This window comes from Miniopterus natalensis, chromosome 10 (assembly GCF_054644295.1).
Source record: "Miniopterus natalensis isolate mMinNat1 chromosome 10, mMinNat1.hap1, whole genome shotgun sequence".
Classification (NCBI taxonomy): domain Eukaryota; kingdom Metazoa; phylum Chordata; class Mammalia; order Chiroptera; family Miniopteridae; genus Miniopterus; species Miniopterus natalensis.
The window spans coordinates 49,583,867-49,600,237 of NC_142090.1; the positions used below are offsets into that span (position 1 = coordinate 49,583,867).

The 16,371-nt window shown below is 33.8% G+C and overlaps 1 protein-coding gene across 1 annotated transcript in view; it reads right to left on the reverse strand.

The window, feature by feature from the left end:
* Positions 1–540: 540 nt before the first annotated feature.
* The window catches only part of GNAT3 (G protein subunit alpha transducin 3), a 46,884-nt gene continuing 31,053 nt past the window's right edge, over positions 541–16,371 (reverse strand). Inside the window, exons 5-8 of the mRNA XM_016217574.2 lie at positions 13,845–13,973; positions 2,514–2,643; positions 2,174–2,327; positions 541–731 (exon numbers count right to left, since the gene is read on the reverse strand). Of these exons, the coding sequence (XP_016073060.1) occupies positions 541–731; positions 2,174–2,327; positions 2,514–2,643; positions 13,845–13,973 (604 nt within the window). The remainder of the gene's footprint in view (positions 732–2,173; positions 2,328–2,513; positions 2,644–13,844; positions 13,974–16,371) is intronic.

A 16,371-nucleotide genomic window follows, 5' to 3' on the forward strand; every position in this document is an offset into this window, starting at 1 on the left:
GAAACAAAATTGCATGCATTTCTTTTGAAAAGATAATTTTGCATCAAGTGAACATTTTATTTGCAGCTGGCTGAATAGGAATAATGGACCAATAAAATACATGTATCATCTTTGAATAGCCTCTATAGTACAGGCATAATCACATTATCAACAAAAATGAATGCCTCTCAAGTTCTGGCAGATGGAAATATAGATTCCTTTGCATTGTTCATTGTTCTATGATTAAAAATAGGCTGCAATGCAGAAATTAATTTCTAAGCTAATTCAGTGTCAGTGATATGTACTGATAGAGAACTACTGATATGTATGTTTCCATATCTGATAACATCGAAGACACCTCATCCTCAATGTCCCAGATAAGTCAAAATTGATCCAGATACAGGTGACAATAAATTAAAACTTTGCATAAAATCTTTTTGCTTTTAATGCTACTTATATTTCTAGATAAGTTAATATCTATTAAAACAACACATCACACAGCACCTTTCCTTTTATATCTTGAAAAACATACATGAGCAACAATGGAAGAAAAAAAATTGATTAAAAAAGTCCACAATCTTTCAGATTCTCTTTGATTATTATATCTGTAACTGCATCAAACACGAACTTGACATTTTGGGTATCTGTAGCACAGGTCATGTGGGAATAAATTTCCTTATCTTCTTTTCTCAAATTTAGGTCTAGAAACTGGTTCTTGATGTAGTTCCCTGCATCTTCAAATGTATTTGGCCCTTGTTAAAAAGAAATTAAAGTAAACATTAATAGCATTAAAAATAAAATTATAAATAATATCAGTAAGTTTTAAGATTTTACTTTCTGTGGTTCTATTTGATGGGTTCTATATTAAAAAATCAGTATTGGCAATCGTCAATTATCCGAGTTTTATGCAACATCTACTTTGTGCTGGGAACTATACTTACCCACTGAGGGCTTCAAGTGGCTAAAATTTAACATCTATATCAATACAGTATGCCATGTACTGTATAATTCCAGCTATATCACATTCTGGAAAGGGCAAAACTATAGAAATAGTGAAAAGATCAGTGGCTGCCAGGATCTGGAGGGGTAGGGAGAAACATGAATGGGTGGAGCACAGGGAATTGTAGGGCTGTGAAAGTATTTTGTATAACACTGTAATGGTAGATACATGACATGTATTTGGCAAAACCCATAGACCTGTACAACAAAGGCTTAAAGCTAATGCAAACTACTGACTTTACTTAATAATGTGTAAATATCTGTTCATTAATGGTAACAAATGTACTTCAGAAATGCAAGATGTTAATAACAGGGGAAACCATGGGAGCTAAATTAAAAATTACTCTAAGAAGTAAACTCTAGCAGTTAAAAGAAAGCATTATTGTAAGTTTAATTTAATTTGTAATATTCAATATAGAATCATGATATTTAATCACATGATAAATGTGTGAACACATAATTAATACTTATAAATACAGAAGAAAGATACAAGCACTAATTATAGGCTAGCTCATATAGCTATTTTGACATACTGCCATATTCCTAGTAATATCTGGGTTACCCATGTATAGTGGTAAAATCACTTGTATTTGTGTTTAAATCATAAGTATTTCCATCTTACCCAATTTCACTGATAACAGAGTATATAACTACAAAAAAAGTCTCCAAAGAGAAAATAACTCTCTATAGAACCTGGCATTTAAAATTATTGATTAACAAGATCAGCACAAAAACTCTAGGAGCTAGGAAAACTGGAGAAAGAGAAGGTGCCACTATTCTCAAATTCATTCATGCTGTCCTTCAGGAAACTTAATTTAGACTTTGAAGAGCCACTGAGATCTAATATAGCATTACAAGATTTCATTATGGAATATATTAAAAGTTCCAACTTGAAATAAAATTTACATTCCTATTACAATGTTTAAGGTAATAGTTTGCAACATTATTTGATACATTATGTGGAGTAGCAACCCCACTCTATCTAACCACCTCCCATTTATTCATTAGAGCTTTGCTTTAAGGCAGAGTAGAGAGGTTTCCTCTATATAAGATACTTTTCAGTGTGTATCATACACATGACTCAGAAATCATTGCAAGCCTCAACCTCATAAATATTACATGTCAAGATCCAGATAAGAAAAGATATTTCTATACAAGAATTTACTACTCTGTAATTAAATGAAAAGAATCTTACCAGTGTACTCTGGAAAGCAGATGCTAAGATGCACTTTGGTTACTTTTTCTTGAAAGAGATCTTTTTTATTGAGAAACAGGACAATGGAAGTGGTTGCAAAGTACTTGTGATTACAGATACTGTTGAACAGGTGAAGGCTTTCATGCATTCTGTTCTGTTTGGTTTAAAAGGTGAGAATGTATAGAATTATTATTTGCGAAATATTTATGTTGGGCATTATAAATAAGGATCTAGAAACAACATCTTTGGAAGGCCTCAATTGAGTTGGAAAATGCGGTAGTAATAGTGGAAACTAAAAGGCTTGTTTTTCACCCTATCTTTATTTTCCTTTTAGACTTACCACTTCTTCATCTTCTACCAGAACCATGTCATAGGCACTGAGTGCTGCACAGAATATAATGCATGTCACTCCTTCAAAGCAGTGAATCCATTTCTTTCTCTCAGATCTCTGTCCACCTACATCGAACATTCTTTAAAAAAATAAAAATAATAGAATAACAAAATTTATAAATATCCTCCAAAATTATCATTAAGATTAATATTTAGAGATTTAAGTGGATACTTTTATATCTTTAAAAGGTATTCTTTTAATTTTTTATTCATTATAAAATAAGTCTTATTTGGCTAATTTGCAGCTCAAGGACTAAAAAAGAAATTTCATCATTTTCTTTTTTTAATTCACACAAACTATAGTAAAAGAATTCACACACTGATTTTGAGCACGTGGCAAATTTAAAGTAGTTTAGAATTTTAGTAAGAAATTGATTTGCCTTAGGAGAGTCTGATCACAGTTTATATATAGTTTTAAATTAACATAATCCAAAAGAAGATTGGAAGTTGTCATAATTCTGAACTATGATTCTCTGCTGTTTTCTTAGCTCTTTCTACATTCATTCTTTCTTTCATTCAAATGATTATTGGACTTGACCATGGATTGGAAGAATTACTATTGTTAAAATAGCCGTGCTACAGATTCAATGCAATTCCTATCAAATTCCATGGTAGTTTTCAAGGAAATAGAACAAACAGTTCTAAAATTTGTGTGGAATCGCAAAAGACCTGAATAGCCAAAGCAATCTCGGGGAAGAAGAACAAAGCTGGGGGCATTAGGCTCCCTGATTTCAAACTATATTACAAATGTATATTAATTAAAACATAAGGTATTGGCACAAAAACAGACACAGACACAATGGAACAGAATAGAGAGCCCAGAAATAAATCTGTGCCATAGACATTGTGCTAGACCTACTGACACAAAGAAAAAGATATCATCACTGTCTTTAAAGAGTGCTCTGTGTTGTAGAGAGAAAAACAAATGCATTATTGTATTATTATTTAATAAATATTCCAATATACAAGGTAGAACGTGAGCCTAGAGGAAGAGTTAAGTCAGCCTGAGGGACCATGGCACTTACTCAGAGAAGCTGTTTGAAAATTTGCTCCTCTGTTTCTGTATTTTTGTAAAAGGCACCATTGCAGACAGAGCAATGCATTACAGAAACTGAATTTTAATACCTCTCTTTCCCTCAGCATCCATATAGAACACGAGTGTCCATATAGAACACATCCCAAATGCACTTTCTAATGCTACCATTTCTTACCAACTCCTGTCCTCTTGTATAAGCCACCAACATTTCTGGCGAGGCCACTGCAAGAGTTCTACTTTCCAACTGCTTTTTCCCCCCTTAGAATAAAAAACACACTGGCTTAATAACCACTAAGGCTCTAGCTGTTTTGGCTCTTGCTTATCTGTCCAAGCTTAGTTCATATCACTTTCCTGTTTTTAATACAGTCCAATCACAAGGCTACTCTTTCACTTCCTTTAATATAAACCCAAATTTTGCTATTTTAGGACTTTTGGAGTCTGTCTCCTTTCCATGTGACTTGATTCCCCTTTTTTCTTAAATAACACTTTTTTCTCAACAGGTCTCAGTGTTAAAATCTCCTCCACAAGGAAGTCTCTCTCCATCTCTCATTTGCTTTCTGTCACATCACTCTTAATTTCCTTTATAGAAATTGTCACAATCAGTCATTAACTGTTTGGTTATTTATTTGCTTTATATGATTAATATCTATTATCTCTTTAATGGAATAGTGGCCTCATGAGGGGAGGGACCTTATCTATAGTAGTGAAGGCTAGAGTGCCAGGCATTATGCCTGATACACAGCAGACATGCAAAAAAATTTGCTAAATAAGTGAGTATATTCCATGTTAATGGCATGAAGGGGGTATTTTTATGTAAAGTGTATGTGTAAGTCAAGGAATGAGAGAAGATGGTATGTTTGGGGTATAAACAAGTAATTTATATTTTGGGAACATGAAGATTAAGATAAAACTGTTGAGATATATGACTTGAATAAATTATTCATTTATTCAACACGTGTTTGTTGATCATACTAGGCATCAGAGATTCAGTCTCAAGAAGCTTCTAATTTGGTGGTGGTGGTGGTGGGGTATGTGTGTGTGTGTATTTGTAAATAGACTTAGTATATCCATATACAATAGAGAGTGTACGAGGTGGATTGAAATAGAGTGATTAGAAATGCAGAAGATGATACTTATGTAAAAAAACTAAGAAAATTAGGTTTGAGGGATTGAGCTAAGTGGATATCTGAGGAAGAATGTGCTAGGCAGAGGAAACAGAGGAAACAGCAAGAGCAAAAGTTTTAAGTAGGCAGGAATAAACCTAAGGTATTAGGCCAGAAATGTGCTTATGGGTCTTTTATATTACATGAGAAGATTCGATTTTATATTGCAGCCAATGGGGAGCCCTGAGAGATTTTCACATAGGGAATTAACCTTGTTGTTGTTGTTACTATGTTAGGTCACTTTGATCTGAGGCTGGAAGATGGCCTTTCTGAGGAAGAAACTAGAGGCAAAGAAATAAATTATGGGGATTTTGTAATAGTTTAATAAAATATTACCAAGAAGCATCCAAGCTGTACAGAGATTTCAAAGGTAATAACTATACTTGGAATAGTAAGTATCAATTAGCTGGCATATTGAAGATAATTAAAAGCACTATACATTGTAGTTCTCTACTACACATTTCACATATGAAGAAAGTAGAGAACAGATACATAAAACTAAAATTCCTCAAAACTGAGTGTCCCAAAAATGTATACACAAGTTTTTCTGATAGCTCAATTGATGTTTCTTTCTTTTCAGATTTAACCCATTTGAATTAATAATTATTCAAAGTGTGCATACATTTTTTGGGACACTGTGTATATATAGTATGTACATATATAGACAGATAAGTCTATAGATAGATATGCACCAATGTAAAATCATTCTATTCAATAGTAGATTCAAAGAGAAGATGCTCGTGATATTCAAGATAATATTTAAGAGTTCAATAGTTGTGTGGTTTGGAAATTTAAATTTTGTCAATAAAGACTATACTATGTGCTGCTGATTACCAAACCCTCTGTAGTTTCGGACTTGCAATATAAATGTAGGAAGAGAGAGGAATTTTGACTTTAAGGTTGTATTGTGTAGAAAATTAACCAACAAATTTAATTTTAAAAATCAGTCAACATTCTTATGGAATCAAGGATAATAAAAAGGTATTCAGACCTTTAACTTTTTAGTCAAATGTTTTGTTAACCTGTAAAAATAACTAGTCTTTTTTTCAAGTATTGGAATTTGAAAATTTATCTACTGTTTTATTGAAATTACCTGTCTTGAAATAAACTATAAATTATGGGAGAAATTAAAATGGTTCAGATCATGACTTTTCTTTTCTCCATAAATCCCCACATCACCAACTGTAATGTTTTAATCTTAATATAACAGAACTAATATGAGTTTACTATTGGCCAGACATAAGCATTCTATAACAATTAACTCATTTAAACTTTACCACAAGCTTATAAGGTAGGCACAGTTATTATTCTTATTTTTCATATGAGCCCTTTCAGCAACTAGCTCATGGCTTATTAATTCAACTAATATTTGTTGAATCTGCCGTGTACCAGGCATCATGATATGTCATGTGGAAATGGTAGTTATGCTAGGAAAGTTGTTAAGCTTTGTTGTGATTCTCATTAAGTTTAAATTTATTTACTTTGCCTAGAGGTCTCCAAGCAGGACATACTGTCTATAGCTGAGTCTCAAACCCTCAAGTGAACTGCAGTTATCTTTGCTGTGGAGTCTGCCTTTTCCCTCAGGTCAGACAATAGCTCTGTGTGGTGTCAAACATGTCACTGGGCAAATTCTCCCCCTTTTACGTGTTTTGTTCCATTTTACCAATGGCAATAGAGTAGACAGCTTGGACTCTAGGTGATTCACATATTCTCCATTTAATCACATATAAATATATGATGGATCATTTGTTGGCAAGGAAATGTGATACTGTGATTGGACAGAAATGCATTAACTTGTGGATTAACTTGGTGAGTTGAGGATGGAGTGTGCATCGCTAGGTTTAAACTTATGATGGGCTTTTCCAAACTAAAATCACCCCTTTTATTCCCACCCGCTATATTTTGACATGCAAGAACATCCATAATTAGTGTTTCCTTTTTTGCTCTAACCCTCTCCGCAGGGTTTGCTTCCATGGTGGGTATCCTGTAAGGAGAACTAGCTAATCATAGAACCAGGACAAGAGTCACTGGAAGAGTGGGATACTTGTCCTGAGTGCCCCATGCTCACACTTCACAGTAAGAACAATGGTGCAGCAGGAGCCAAGTTCCAAAACATCTTGATTAAGTTTTCCCCATTAAACACGCTTTGGGGTAGTCCTGTCAGCATTGGTTTTGAGCCTTTTTGTCTCATCTTTTATGGACAACTAACCTATCTTCATCCATTCTGGTTGATACTTTCTTCATTTAATCACATTTATATTTTCAATCAGATATATTCAAATCTTGCAAATCTGAGAATATTCTTAATGTGACTTTGGATAACTGCTCAGATTCCCTGCATGGTAACCAAATATTTTACCTCAGAGAGGATAATCTTGTTTCTCTCATGTTGATAGTTTTTAAATTAAAAAAAAATTACAGAGTCCCTAGTAATGAAAACATTATAGAACTGAAATGCTCATTAGCAAATCAGACCAATAGCTGGAGTTTGGCTTTTGTATTGATTCTTCTGGATATTATGTTAGCTCTAGGAAAAGTTACATTATGCCTTTCTGCTGTTGTAGCAAATTATTTTTCATACATTAATTTTCACTTTAGTGTTTCCTCTAAATTTTAATTTGAGGCTTATTTTAGAGGTGTAAAACATAACATCCTATTGATACATTTACTCATTACACATTTCACTGAAGAAGTAATGTTACATATGTGTGTGTGTGAGTGTGTATGTGTGTGTGTACATATTCCATCATGACCATTCTGTGAAAAACAAAAATAAAAGCAAGAAAAGAACACATGTGCTTGCTAATGAGCACTTGGTATGGGGAAATCTAAATGGACAATTAATGAGGTGAATGGACATGTGATACAGCTTGAATGCCCTTGATTCCCTAAACAGTTAATATAACCAGAGAGCCATAATAATATTGATTGGAACTTACAGTTCTCATTTTGGGTAAAGGATTTTGTTCTTGTTTTTGGTAATACATATTTCCTTATTAAGTACAGTACTTAAGTTAGAATTATTATTGTTTTAAAAAACTTTTTAAATGCCTGAAATGTATGATGCAGCTAAAAATTGACTGGCCAGACTTCTAAGTGATAGCTGAACATCAATAATAGCATTATTGTAGGACAAATAGCATTAATATAGGGCAAATCATCAGAGTTTTATAGCTTTATATTAAACAGTTGACTAAACAGTTGAGTTTATAGCCTATTATAAACAGTTGGGAAATTTTTGAGTTTTATGGGTTTATGGTAAACAATTGGCTAAATATTTACCACACAAGATTATTCATACTTCATATCAGAATAGATTATTATTAATATGCTTTTTATAGTGCTTGCAAAAGCATTATATAACATAAGACAGCTAAAAATAAATAATGCTACTACAGCTAATTTATTTGTTAGATGATGTTGCTCATCCTATAAGCATGTGATTCTCTTGGAAAAATTATTATTATTGACATCTATATATTTGACCACAGAAAAATACCTAATGTGAATAAAACTTATTTTAAACTATTTTGTTGAATGAGATTTATTAAAGATATTTGATTATGTCACAATTGATATAACCTCTTAAGATGGCTATATGACAGGCCAACAGGTGAATCTGTGTTATCACTACAGAGCTATAGCAAAGCGGCCTAATAAATTTTTCTCTTGTGTCCGGTTCTAAATCTCAAGGTAAATACTTGCAGATATAAAGTATACGCACAGAGGTCATTATAAAACCATTAATTGATAGTGGTAATAAGACAGAATCAAAAGGACTTACAACCATGACAGAGCCAGGGCCTCTAAACTCCCATAATTGTTAATACCATTATATACTTTTTGCTAAGTTTGTGTGTATGATTACAACTTAAAATGCCTACTATATAATTCTCTATTGAATAATATAATTTATAAATTCATTAAAATAAATCCTATCACTAGAATAAATTATATATTATGTTATATAGCTTTATGTTTTGATAGTATTAACCATAAATATACCGGAATCAAGTAGATAGCATAAGTTAGTTATTGCTCTATGAGATGGAATAGAGAATTACAAAGCTAAGTTGAGATATAGCTGCTGAGGTAGACACCAGACTCACTCCTGAGCCAAGATGACCCTACCCCTACTGAAATGAGCACAGTGCACATGATTCAACTTCAAATTCAGGAAAATTATAATTTATTTTATATCAAATCCATTCAAATGTTGAAAATAATTATGTTAAATTTACAAAATCTAAAGCTCCATGTTGTACTATTTGTTTACCTCTTTTGTTGGCTCCCATATAGTTTTATGTTCTTTTTTAAAAATTTATCTTTATTGTTGAAAGTATTACAGATGTCCCCCTTTTCCCCCATTGATCCCCTCCATCCCCCATCTGCCCCACTCCCAGGCCTTCCCCACACTATTGTCTGTGTCCATGGGTTATGCATATAAGTTCTTTGATTAATCTCTCCCCACCCACCCACCCCCGCCTTCCCTCTGAGATCCCTCAGTCTGTTCCATGTTTCTATGTCTCTGGATCTGTTTTGTTCATCAGTTTATTTTGTTCATTATATTCCACATATGAGTGAGATCATGTGGTACTTGTTTTTCTCTGACTGGCTTATTTTGCTTAGCATAATACTCTCCAATTCTGTTTTTTAATCATGGAAAATAATTTCTCTATGCCTGTTTAATAAATTCTGGTAAATCTGTAAATTTTTTGTCCTGCAGAATTATTTTACAACAATAAAAGGTCTCACATTTGCATTGAATTTTCTGTTTACATAGTACTTTATCATCTGTAAAGATAATTAATTTTAGCAGTTCGACAGTTGTCTTTCTGGTTTGATAAGAACTCTAAGGTAATTTCCACTAAATTAGGTGATACATGAAGATGATATAGTACATTGGCAGAGATAATTTTTCATTTTGAAGTTCCTGTTTAAAATTCTAGAGTTCTCTAATTTAATATGTAAATTAAGTATTTAGTTTTAAATAGTGATATGATGATTTACACTATGTGAATACAAATCAATGCTAATGCACTGTATTTTAATACCTGGGCACATTCTGAAATTAACTTGGAATGTACATTATCTTTATATTTCCTATTTTGAAATACTACAAAATTTTACACTACAAAAGCCTGTATGCTTTTAGATAATCGTATTCAGCACTTCTAAAAAAAAAAAAGGTGATTTAACTGTGATAATTTATTAAGAGATTAATAGATCTCATTTGCTGTGACTCAACTTACATATATATTTATGTGATTTTTAAAGAATTCCATTAAAGAACATATGATTGTGTTCTTTAGTATTTTACAGTAAAAATTAAATATTTAAAAAATTTCATTTAAAATATTTTGTAGAGAAATTTCCTGCATTCTCTCCCTCATAGAAGATGCCTTTACTAGCTTACCCTCTTGAGTCATAGAGAAAGCAAAACCTATTAAGCAAAGAAAAGAACTCCAAACTAGTTTCAGTGGATGGCAAGGAGTTAGTAGTTGTGTAGTGCAGAAGTTGCTATGCCAAAATAAGTGCTAACTGGGCTTCACAATCTACTTTGTAAACAGTTTACATTTTGGCATTGATACTGTAGTAAAGAATTAGCAAAACCTTTCTCATTCCCCATAAGGGCCAGCAGTATATGAAAGTAGCATGAGAGAACATATACCTATATGACTTAAGATGTGCACAAAAATTGACCACAGGACTATAAAAGGACAAAAAAATAATCATGCACCAATAAAGGCCTAGAGGTCTAACCTAAAAAGGCCTATTGTGAGGAAAATATATCTTTAAAATACTGTGTTTTTTTTTAAAGATTAATGCAAATGTATTCTACTCTGAATATTTGTTTTACAGATTTATGAATATTTATATTTAGAACTGAGTGAAATAGATGTTCCAGGAAATGAACATGATTTCTGAGGTTTTGTGTGTTCATAGGCAATCATCATGTACCCCTTGGTTTTAGAAGCACAGACTTGTGAAGTCCCGTAGACACCTGCCAACTCAAAGATATTTCCCCAACAGGCTGTCATTTAATTTTATTCCCCTTTCCCTCTTCTCTCTGAAGAGAATTATGAATGACCAACAACATTAGAAGAAGCATATATATTATAAAAAAAGAACGGTTTCCACCCCAATTTACCCCTAGCCTGTCAGTGATACGCAGTGTAAGAAGTGTGGTCTTTGAAATTAGAAATCTGTGCATCCTAATCATATATGTAGAACTTCTATGTATGATCTTGGGGAAATCTTTCACCTAATTTTAGCTCCCATTTCTTAATTCTTTATTCTATATAAGGATAGCAAGCCCGGTTCATTATGTTACAGTGAGAGTATAAAGATAGTATACATAGAGTGTTTGAAATAGTGCATTTTATTCATCGAGCAGGAATTGACTGTATGCTTACTCTGTGCTAGCCATGCCAATAACCACAGACGATAGAGCTGTAAACAGACACGGCCTTTGGCCTCCTAGAGCTCAGAGCATATGAGGCAGAAACAGAAACAAAAAGAGCAAACTAATAAACAATTTCATATATTTGTAAGTTTTTAAAAAGAGAAAAAATAGTATATTATATCAATGGTGTAATGACACAGGCTCACATTGGCACAGCTAGTAAAAACTGTTTCTTTGCATTTCTTCCTAACTTTACACTAGTGACATCATGTTGGTAGGTTGAAATTGGTCATTGTCAGGGTACTTACACCAAGGAAATAATCAAGGGCCACAAATTATCATTTCCCCTCCCCCTGTCCCTGAGAGCTTGCTCTTATATCTTTACCAACACACTGGTGGGTGTGGTAGTGACAGGGATATGCAAGGATGATTAATAGATAGGATGGTCAAGGCTCCCTGAGGAGATGGCATTTAATTAGAAGACTTAAGAAGGAGCCAGTCCTTGCAGAGATCCAAGGTCAGAGCATTTTAGACAAAGAGAACTGCAAGTACAAAGGCTCTATGGCTTGAATGTTTGAGGAACAGCTATTTATAAAATTATAATTTATGATGGTGCCTATTTCTGAGAAGATACTAACTGACCAGGGTTTCTGAGAATGACTAGGGTTGTGAGCTTCTAGTTGTTCAATATGTGACATTAATGTTCAAAACTGGCTTGTGATCCAGACAGTCTGGGGTCTGGGAGATTCTACTAGCTAATGTAAATTATGCTAACATCAACTTATAGCTTTCTGCTAGGACTTTACAACAAACTCATTAGACAAGTAAAGAAAAGGTACCTTTGTTCCTCAGCAAGTTCTACTAATTAGTGGAGAACCTGGGGTTGGAAATTTAGAAGGACTAGACTCCAGGCCTACACCTAGCTCCTGGTCTGTGCTTCAGTGAGAAATTTGGAGAGAGAAAGGAGAGTAAGAAAGAAAAGGCAAGTGTGCCAAAAATGCTTTGATAGGCTTAGGGGAGGCAGAGGAGAGAAGCAATTGGACTTGAGCTCCCAAAGGAAAACTCCAGAAACTGGATCAAAGATCAGGAGACTGGAGAAAGTAGTTGCCAAAAAGGAAATTCACCAGAGTGATGACAAGACTGAAGACAAACTTGCTAATGTTGACAACAGGGGATGTAGATCCCAGTCTTTGCAACCCTTTTACCCTAGTTTGATCTTTCACTCATCTTTCAGAAAATTAACTATTTGTGGGCTTGAAATTTAGGGATATATTTTGAAGAGCTTTCTTCCATATTAACTTATAAAATATCCTGGCCATCTATGTAATAACTATTGTAATTAGATATTATGTATTACCAATTTTAATACTTAAAACCTTAAAACGTTTTCCCACTAAAATGAATTTTTCCTCACAAATTGATACAAATAATTCATGTCATCTTTTTTTCTAGTTTTTCTACTTTTAAAAAGTATTTTTATTATTACATGCATGAATGACTTTATTAATTATACTTTGCTGACTTTTTTCATTACTCAAGGATACATATAGGACCTGGTTTTAATATTTAATAGTCCATCTTTTTTCCACAATTGATAGGAAGAGGTGCTTAAGTGTCAAGGGTCACTTTCTAACACTACAGTATGGATTTAATTTTTTAAAATTTAAATATGTTTTTATTGATTTCAGAGAGAGGAAGGGAGAGTGAGAGAGAGAAACATCAATGATGAGAATCATTGATCAGCTGTCTCTTGCATGCCCCTTACTGGGGATGGAGCCCCGGCATGTGCCCTGACAGGGAATCCAACCATGACCTACAGGTTCATGGGTCAACGTTCAACCACTGAGCAACACCGGCTGGACTACAATATGGATTTTTAAAAATATATATCTTTATTGATTTCAGAGAGAGGAAAGGAGAGGGAGAGAGAGATGGAAACATCAATGATGAGAGAGTCATCATTGATTGGCTGCCTCCTGCATGCCCTCAACTGGGGGTCGAGCCCACAATCTGGGCATGTGCCCTGACCGGGAATCGAACCCCGATCACCTGGATCCTAGATCGATGCTCAACCGCTGAGTCACACCCAGCCAGGCTATAATATGGGTTTTTATTTCTTGCAATAATAAATGGGTAATTTTGCAATAGAATTTTTAGGAAGGTCTTGATAATGCAATGACAATGAAAATAATGGACTCATTTTCATAACCAAACCATACTTATAAAGTAGGCCTCGATATTCCAGTAAATAGCATCATAGTCAAATAAGTCTCTTCTCAATTGTTTGCATTTTAAAATTAAGGAAACAAATTCATAAGAATATTTCAAGCAAAAGGGAGATTTGGAAGGCAAAGGAAATAGGACCTCTAACACCTGTTGCTTAAATGTTATTTAAATATATTTCTTTTTTTTTAAGTGAAATATCAGTTTCAAGTATGAGGAAAATAAAATCTAGCTCCCAGCTGCTCTTGGAGGGAAGGATGGGGCTAGGACGAGGGTTCATGTGCAAGGCTACAGAAGGGCAATAAAGGTCAGTGGTACTGAAAGTAAACTAAGCCTAGCGAGCATTCCCAAGGACTCACTGCACTTGAACATGTGATAGAGCTTTTCTCTGTGCAGAAATATTGAGCATGACACATTTTTCCATTGATTATTAGAAAAGATATTTGCTTATACCTGAAATGCAGGTCTTTGAAGGAGAATTGAGTTTCAATGATTCCAGTTGTTTTCACTCGAGTATGTAGAACATCTTGCTCATTTGGGACATATGCAGGAGCTGTTATTCTGTCCAAATCATTAAGGTAGCTAATAAGAAAATAAAATACCACATATGTTTTTAACTTTGCATTTGAAGATACCAGGATTCAGTACAAATGACTTTTTTTTTTTTTTTTTTTTTTGGTTTAGAGTCCATTAAAATTATAAAATTCCAGACTGGTGATTTTCAAATTCTGCTTTTCAGAATTACAAGAGTTTGGTGGTTGGAGTGCTGCAGAGCACTGAGTGTGATGCACAACTGACCTGTGGAGGTGGGGGCCTCTTTTAAAAGTAGATAGATAAATTCTGCTTTAGCTTGCATTTTATGAGTTTTATGTGATATATTCGCTGGTGAAAGATAGACATTTGAGAGAAAAGTTCTCTTTATTAGACTTACATCATCCAAAAATGCTACCCTGTAAAGATGAGCGCTAGTCTAGTGATCACTCGACTAGTCTCAAAATATTGTAATTTGTATTTAAGCACTTTAAATTTTAAAAGTGATTGGTTTTAAATCATAATTTGAGAGTTGTTATGTTATTCTCCATGGATTGTCTAGTTTAGGACTCTGAACAAATTTCATTAAGTGCTGTGATTATATCCAGGTTAGTTCAATAAAATAAGAAACTGTTGACCTTCTTGTTGGTTCACACTGGAACTAATTTATAAAATTGCTGACACACCCCTGAGCAGGCAGGCATTCCTGGGGACAGAAAACTGAACCTATACCTTGTACCCACTCCCACTTCGTCTACTCTTCCATCGGCGCATCAGCGTGTCCCACTCTTCCCCAGAGGCCATATTTAAAAACACTGCTGTTACCAGGATGAATTCTGCTCTCTTTCTGCCCACAGGATCTAGGAGTGATGAGAGGCAGGAATAAGTCTGATTAAGCTGTGTGCTCTGTAAGAAGTCTGTTAGGTAAGAGGAAGGAAACTGCTCTTAGCTTCATCCTTGAAACCAGATAATGTCTTTAGACTAAATACAGTGTTTTATTGCTTTAAAAACAGTCAAAAATCACTGTTTTAGACTTTTAATACAAAGGCTTTAGTAGTTTAGCATTATGGCTATTTCAGGGAAAATGTTAAATAGAGATAGTAATAGATTGATAAGGTTTTTGTGACAAAATTGGTCATTATATTGAACCAAGTTTACACATATAGCTTAAATAGAAAGATCATGATGGGCTTATATCCATTCACATAGAATTTGAGAAGTAGAATCCATTTGAATGTTAGTTATTTAAAAGTTGAATTTTCCTAGGACTAAATTGAAGAGCTGTTTATGCCTTAGCATCTAGCACAGTGCCTTAAAAAAGCAAAGCTATTTTATCGTTCATTAAAAAATAAATTCAATAGTGATGTAGATAATTTATTCTTGAAGGCTCTTTCTCCTTTTAAGCTGAAATAAACTTAGAACAGGTAATACTTTTGGCTAAGGACAAATAGACCATCACATATCAGAAACACATATATGTAATAATGTAAAAATATATTACCCTATTTCCTTCTAATAAAGTTTATCTTAAAAAAGAGAGAGAAATAAAGATATAAATATTTCAGAAGAAAGTATTGGAAGATTTTTCTAACTTATCTATTTTATATTTTGTGAGTCAAGTTCCTTTGTGAATTCCGTACAAAGAAAGTTGACCTAGGTGGTAGGCAAATGATTGGTCGATTGGTTCATGCAGGAGCAAAACCAAAATGAAACAAAACAAAAACATACCTGCCATGATAGATATAAAATTTGTTTTAATAATAGGTAAATGAATGCTTTGGTAAAGACACATTTTAATGTACTTTTATTTGTATATATAAATCATTTCAAGCAAAGCAGAAGCCTTAACAGAGTGACAGATTTGCATTTAAAATGTTTGTTTTTATAAACAAATATAGGATTTGGGTGCTAAAGCCCGTGGGCTAAAACTTAAACCAAACCAGAGGCCCTAAATATATATAACTCAAATCACCTAAAATATCTGATTCTCTTTCTAATCATGTAAAAATACTATTTTTCCTGGTCAATTCTATGTTAAATCTTAAAGGACATGGAATTTGAATAGCACACTAGATAGCCCCAATGAGTAAACCATCAAGTATCAAATTAAAATCTTTCTCCTGGTTGCCACTGTCATGATGCTTTCCCTTCATTTTGCTAGTAGTGATAGTGGGGGAGGTGCTATGTTGCCAACAGACAACATTCTTTTTCCTTACACTGCTTTGAACTCTGTTAGCTTCATCTTCAAGGGTATCTACATTTGAGAGAATAACAAATATCTCACTTTCACCAAAGAATGACAGAAAGAGGGAGGGAGGGAGAGAGGGAGAGAGGGAGGGAGAGAGGGAGAGAGGGAGGGAGGGAGGGAGAGAAGGAGGGAGGGAGGAGGGAGGGAAGGAGGGAAAGAGGAAAGGAAAGAAGGAGAGGAAGAAAGGAAGGAAGAAAGAAA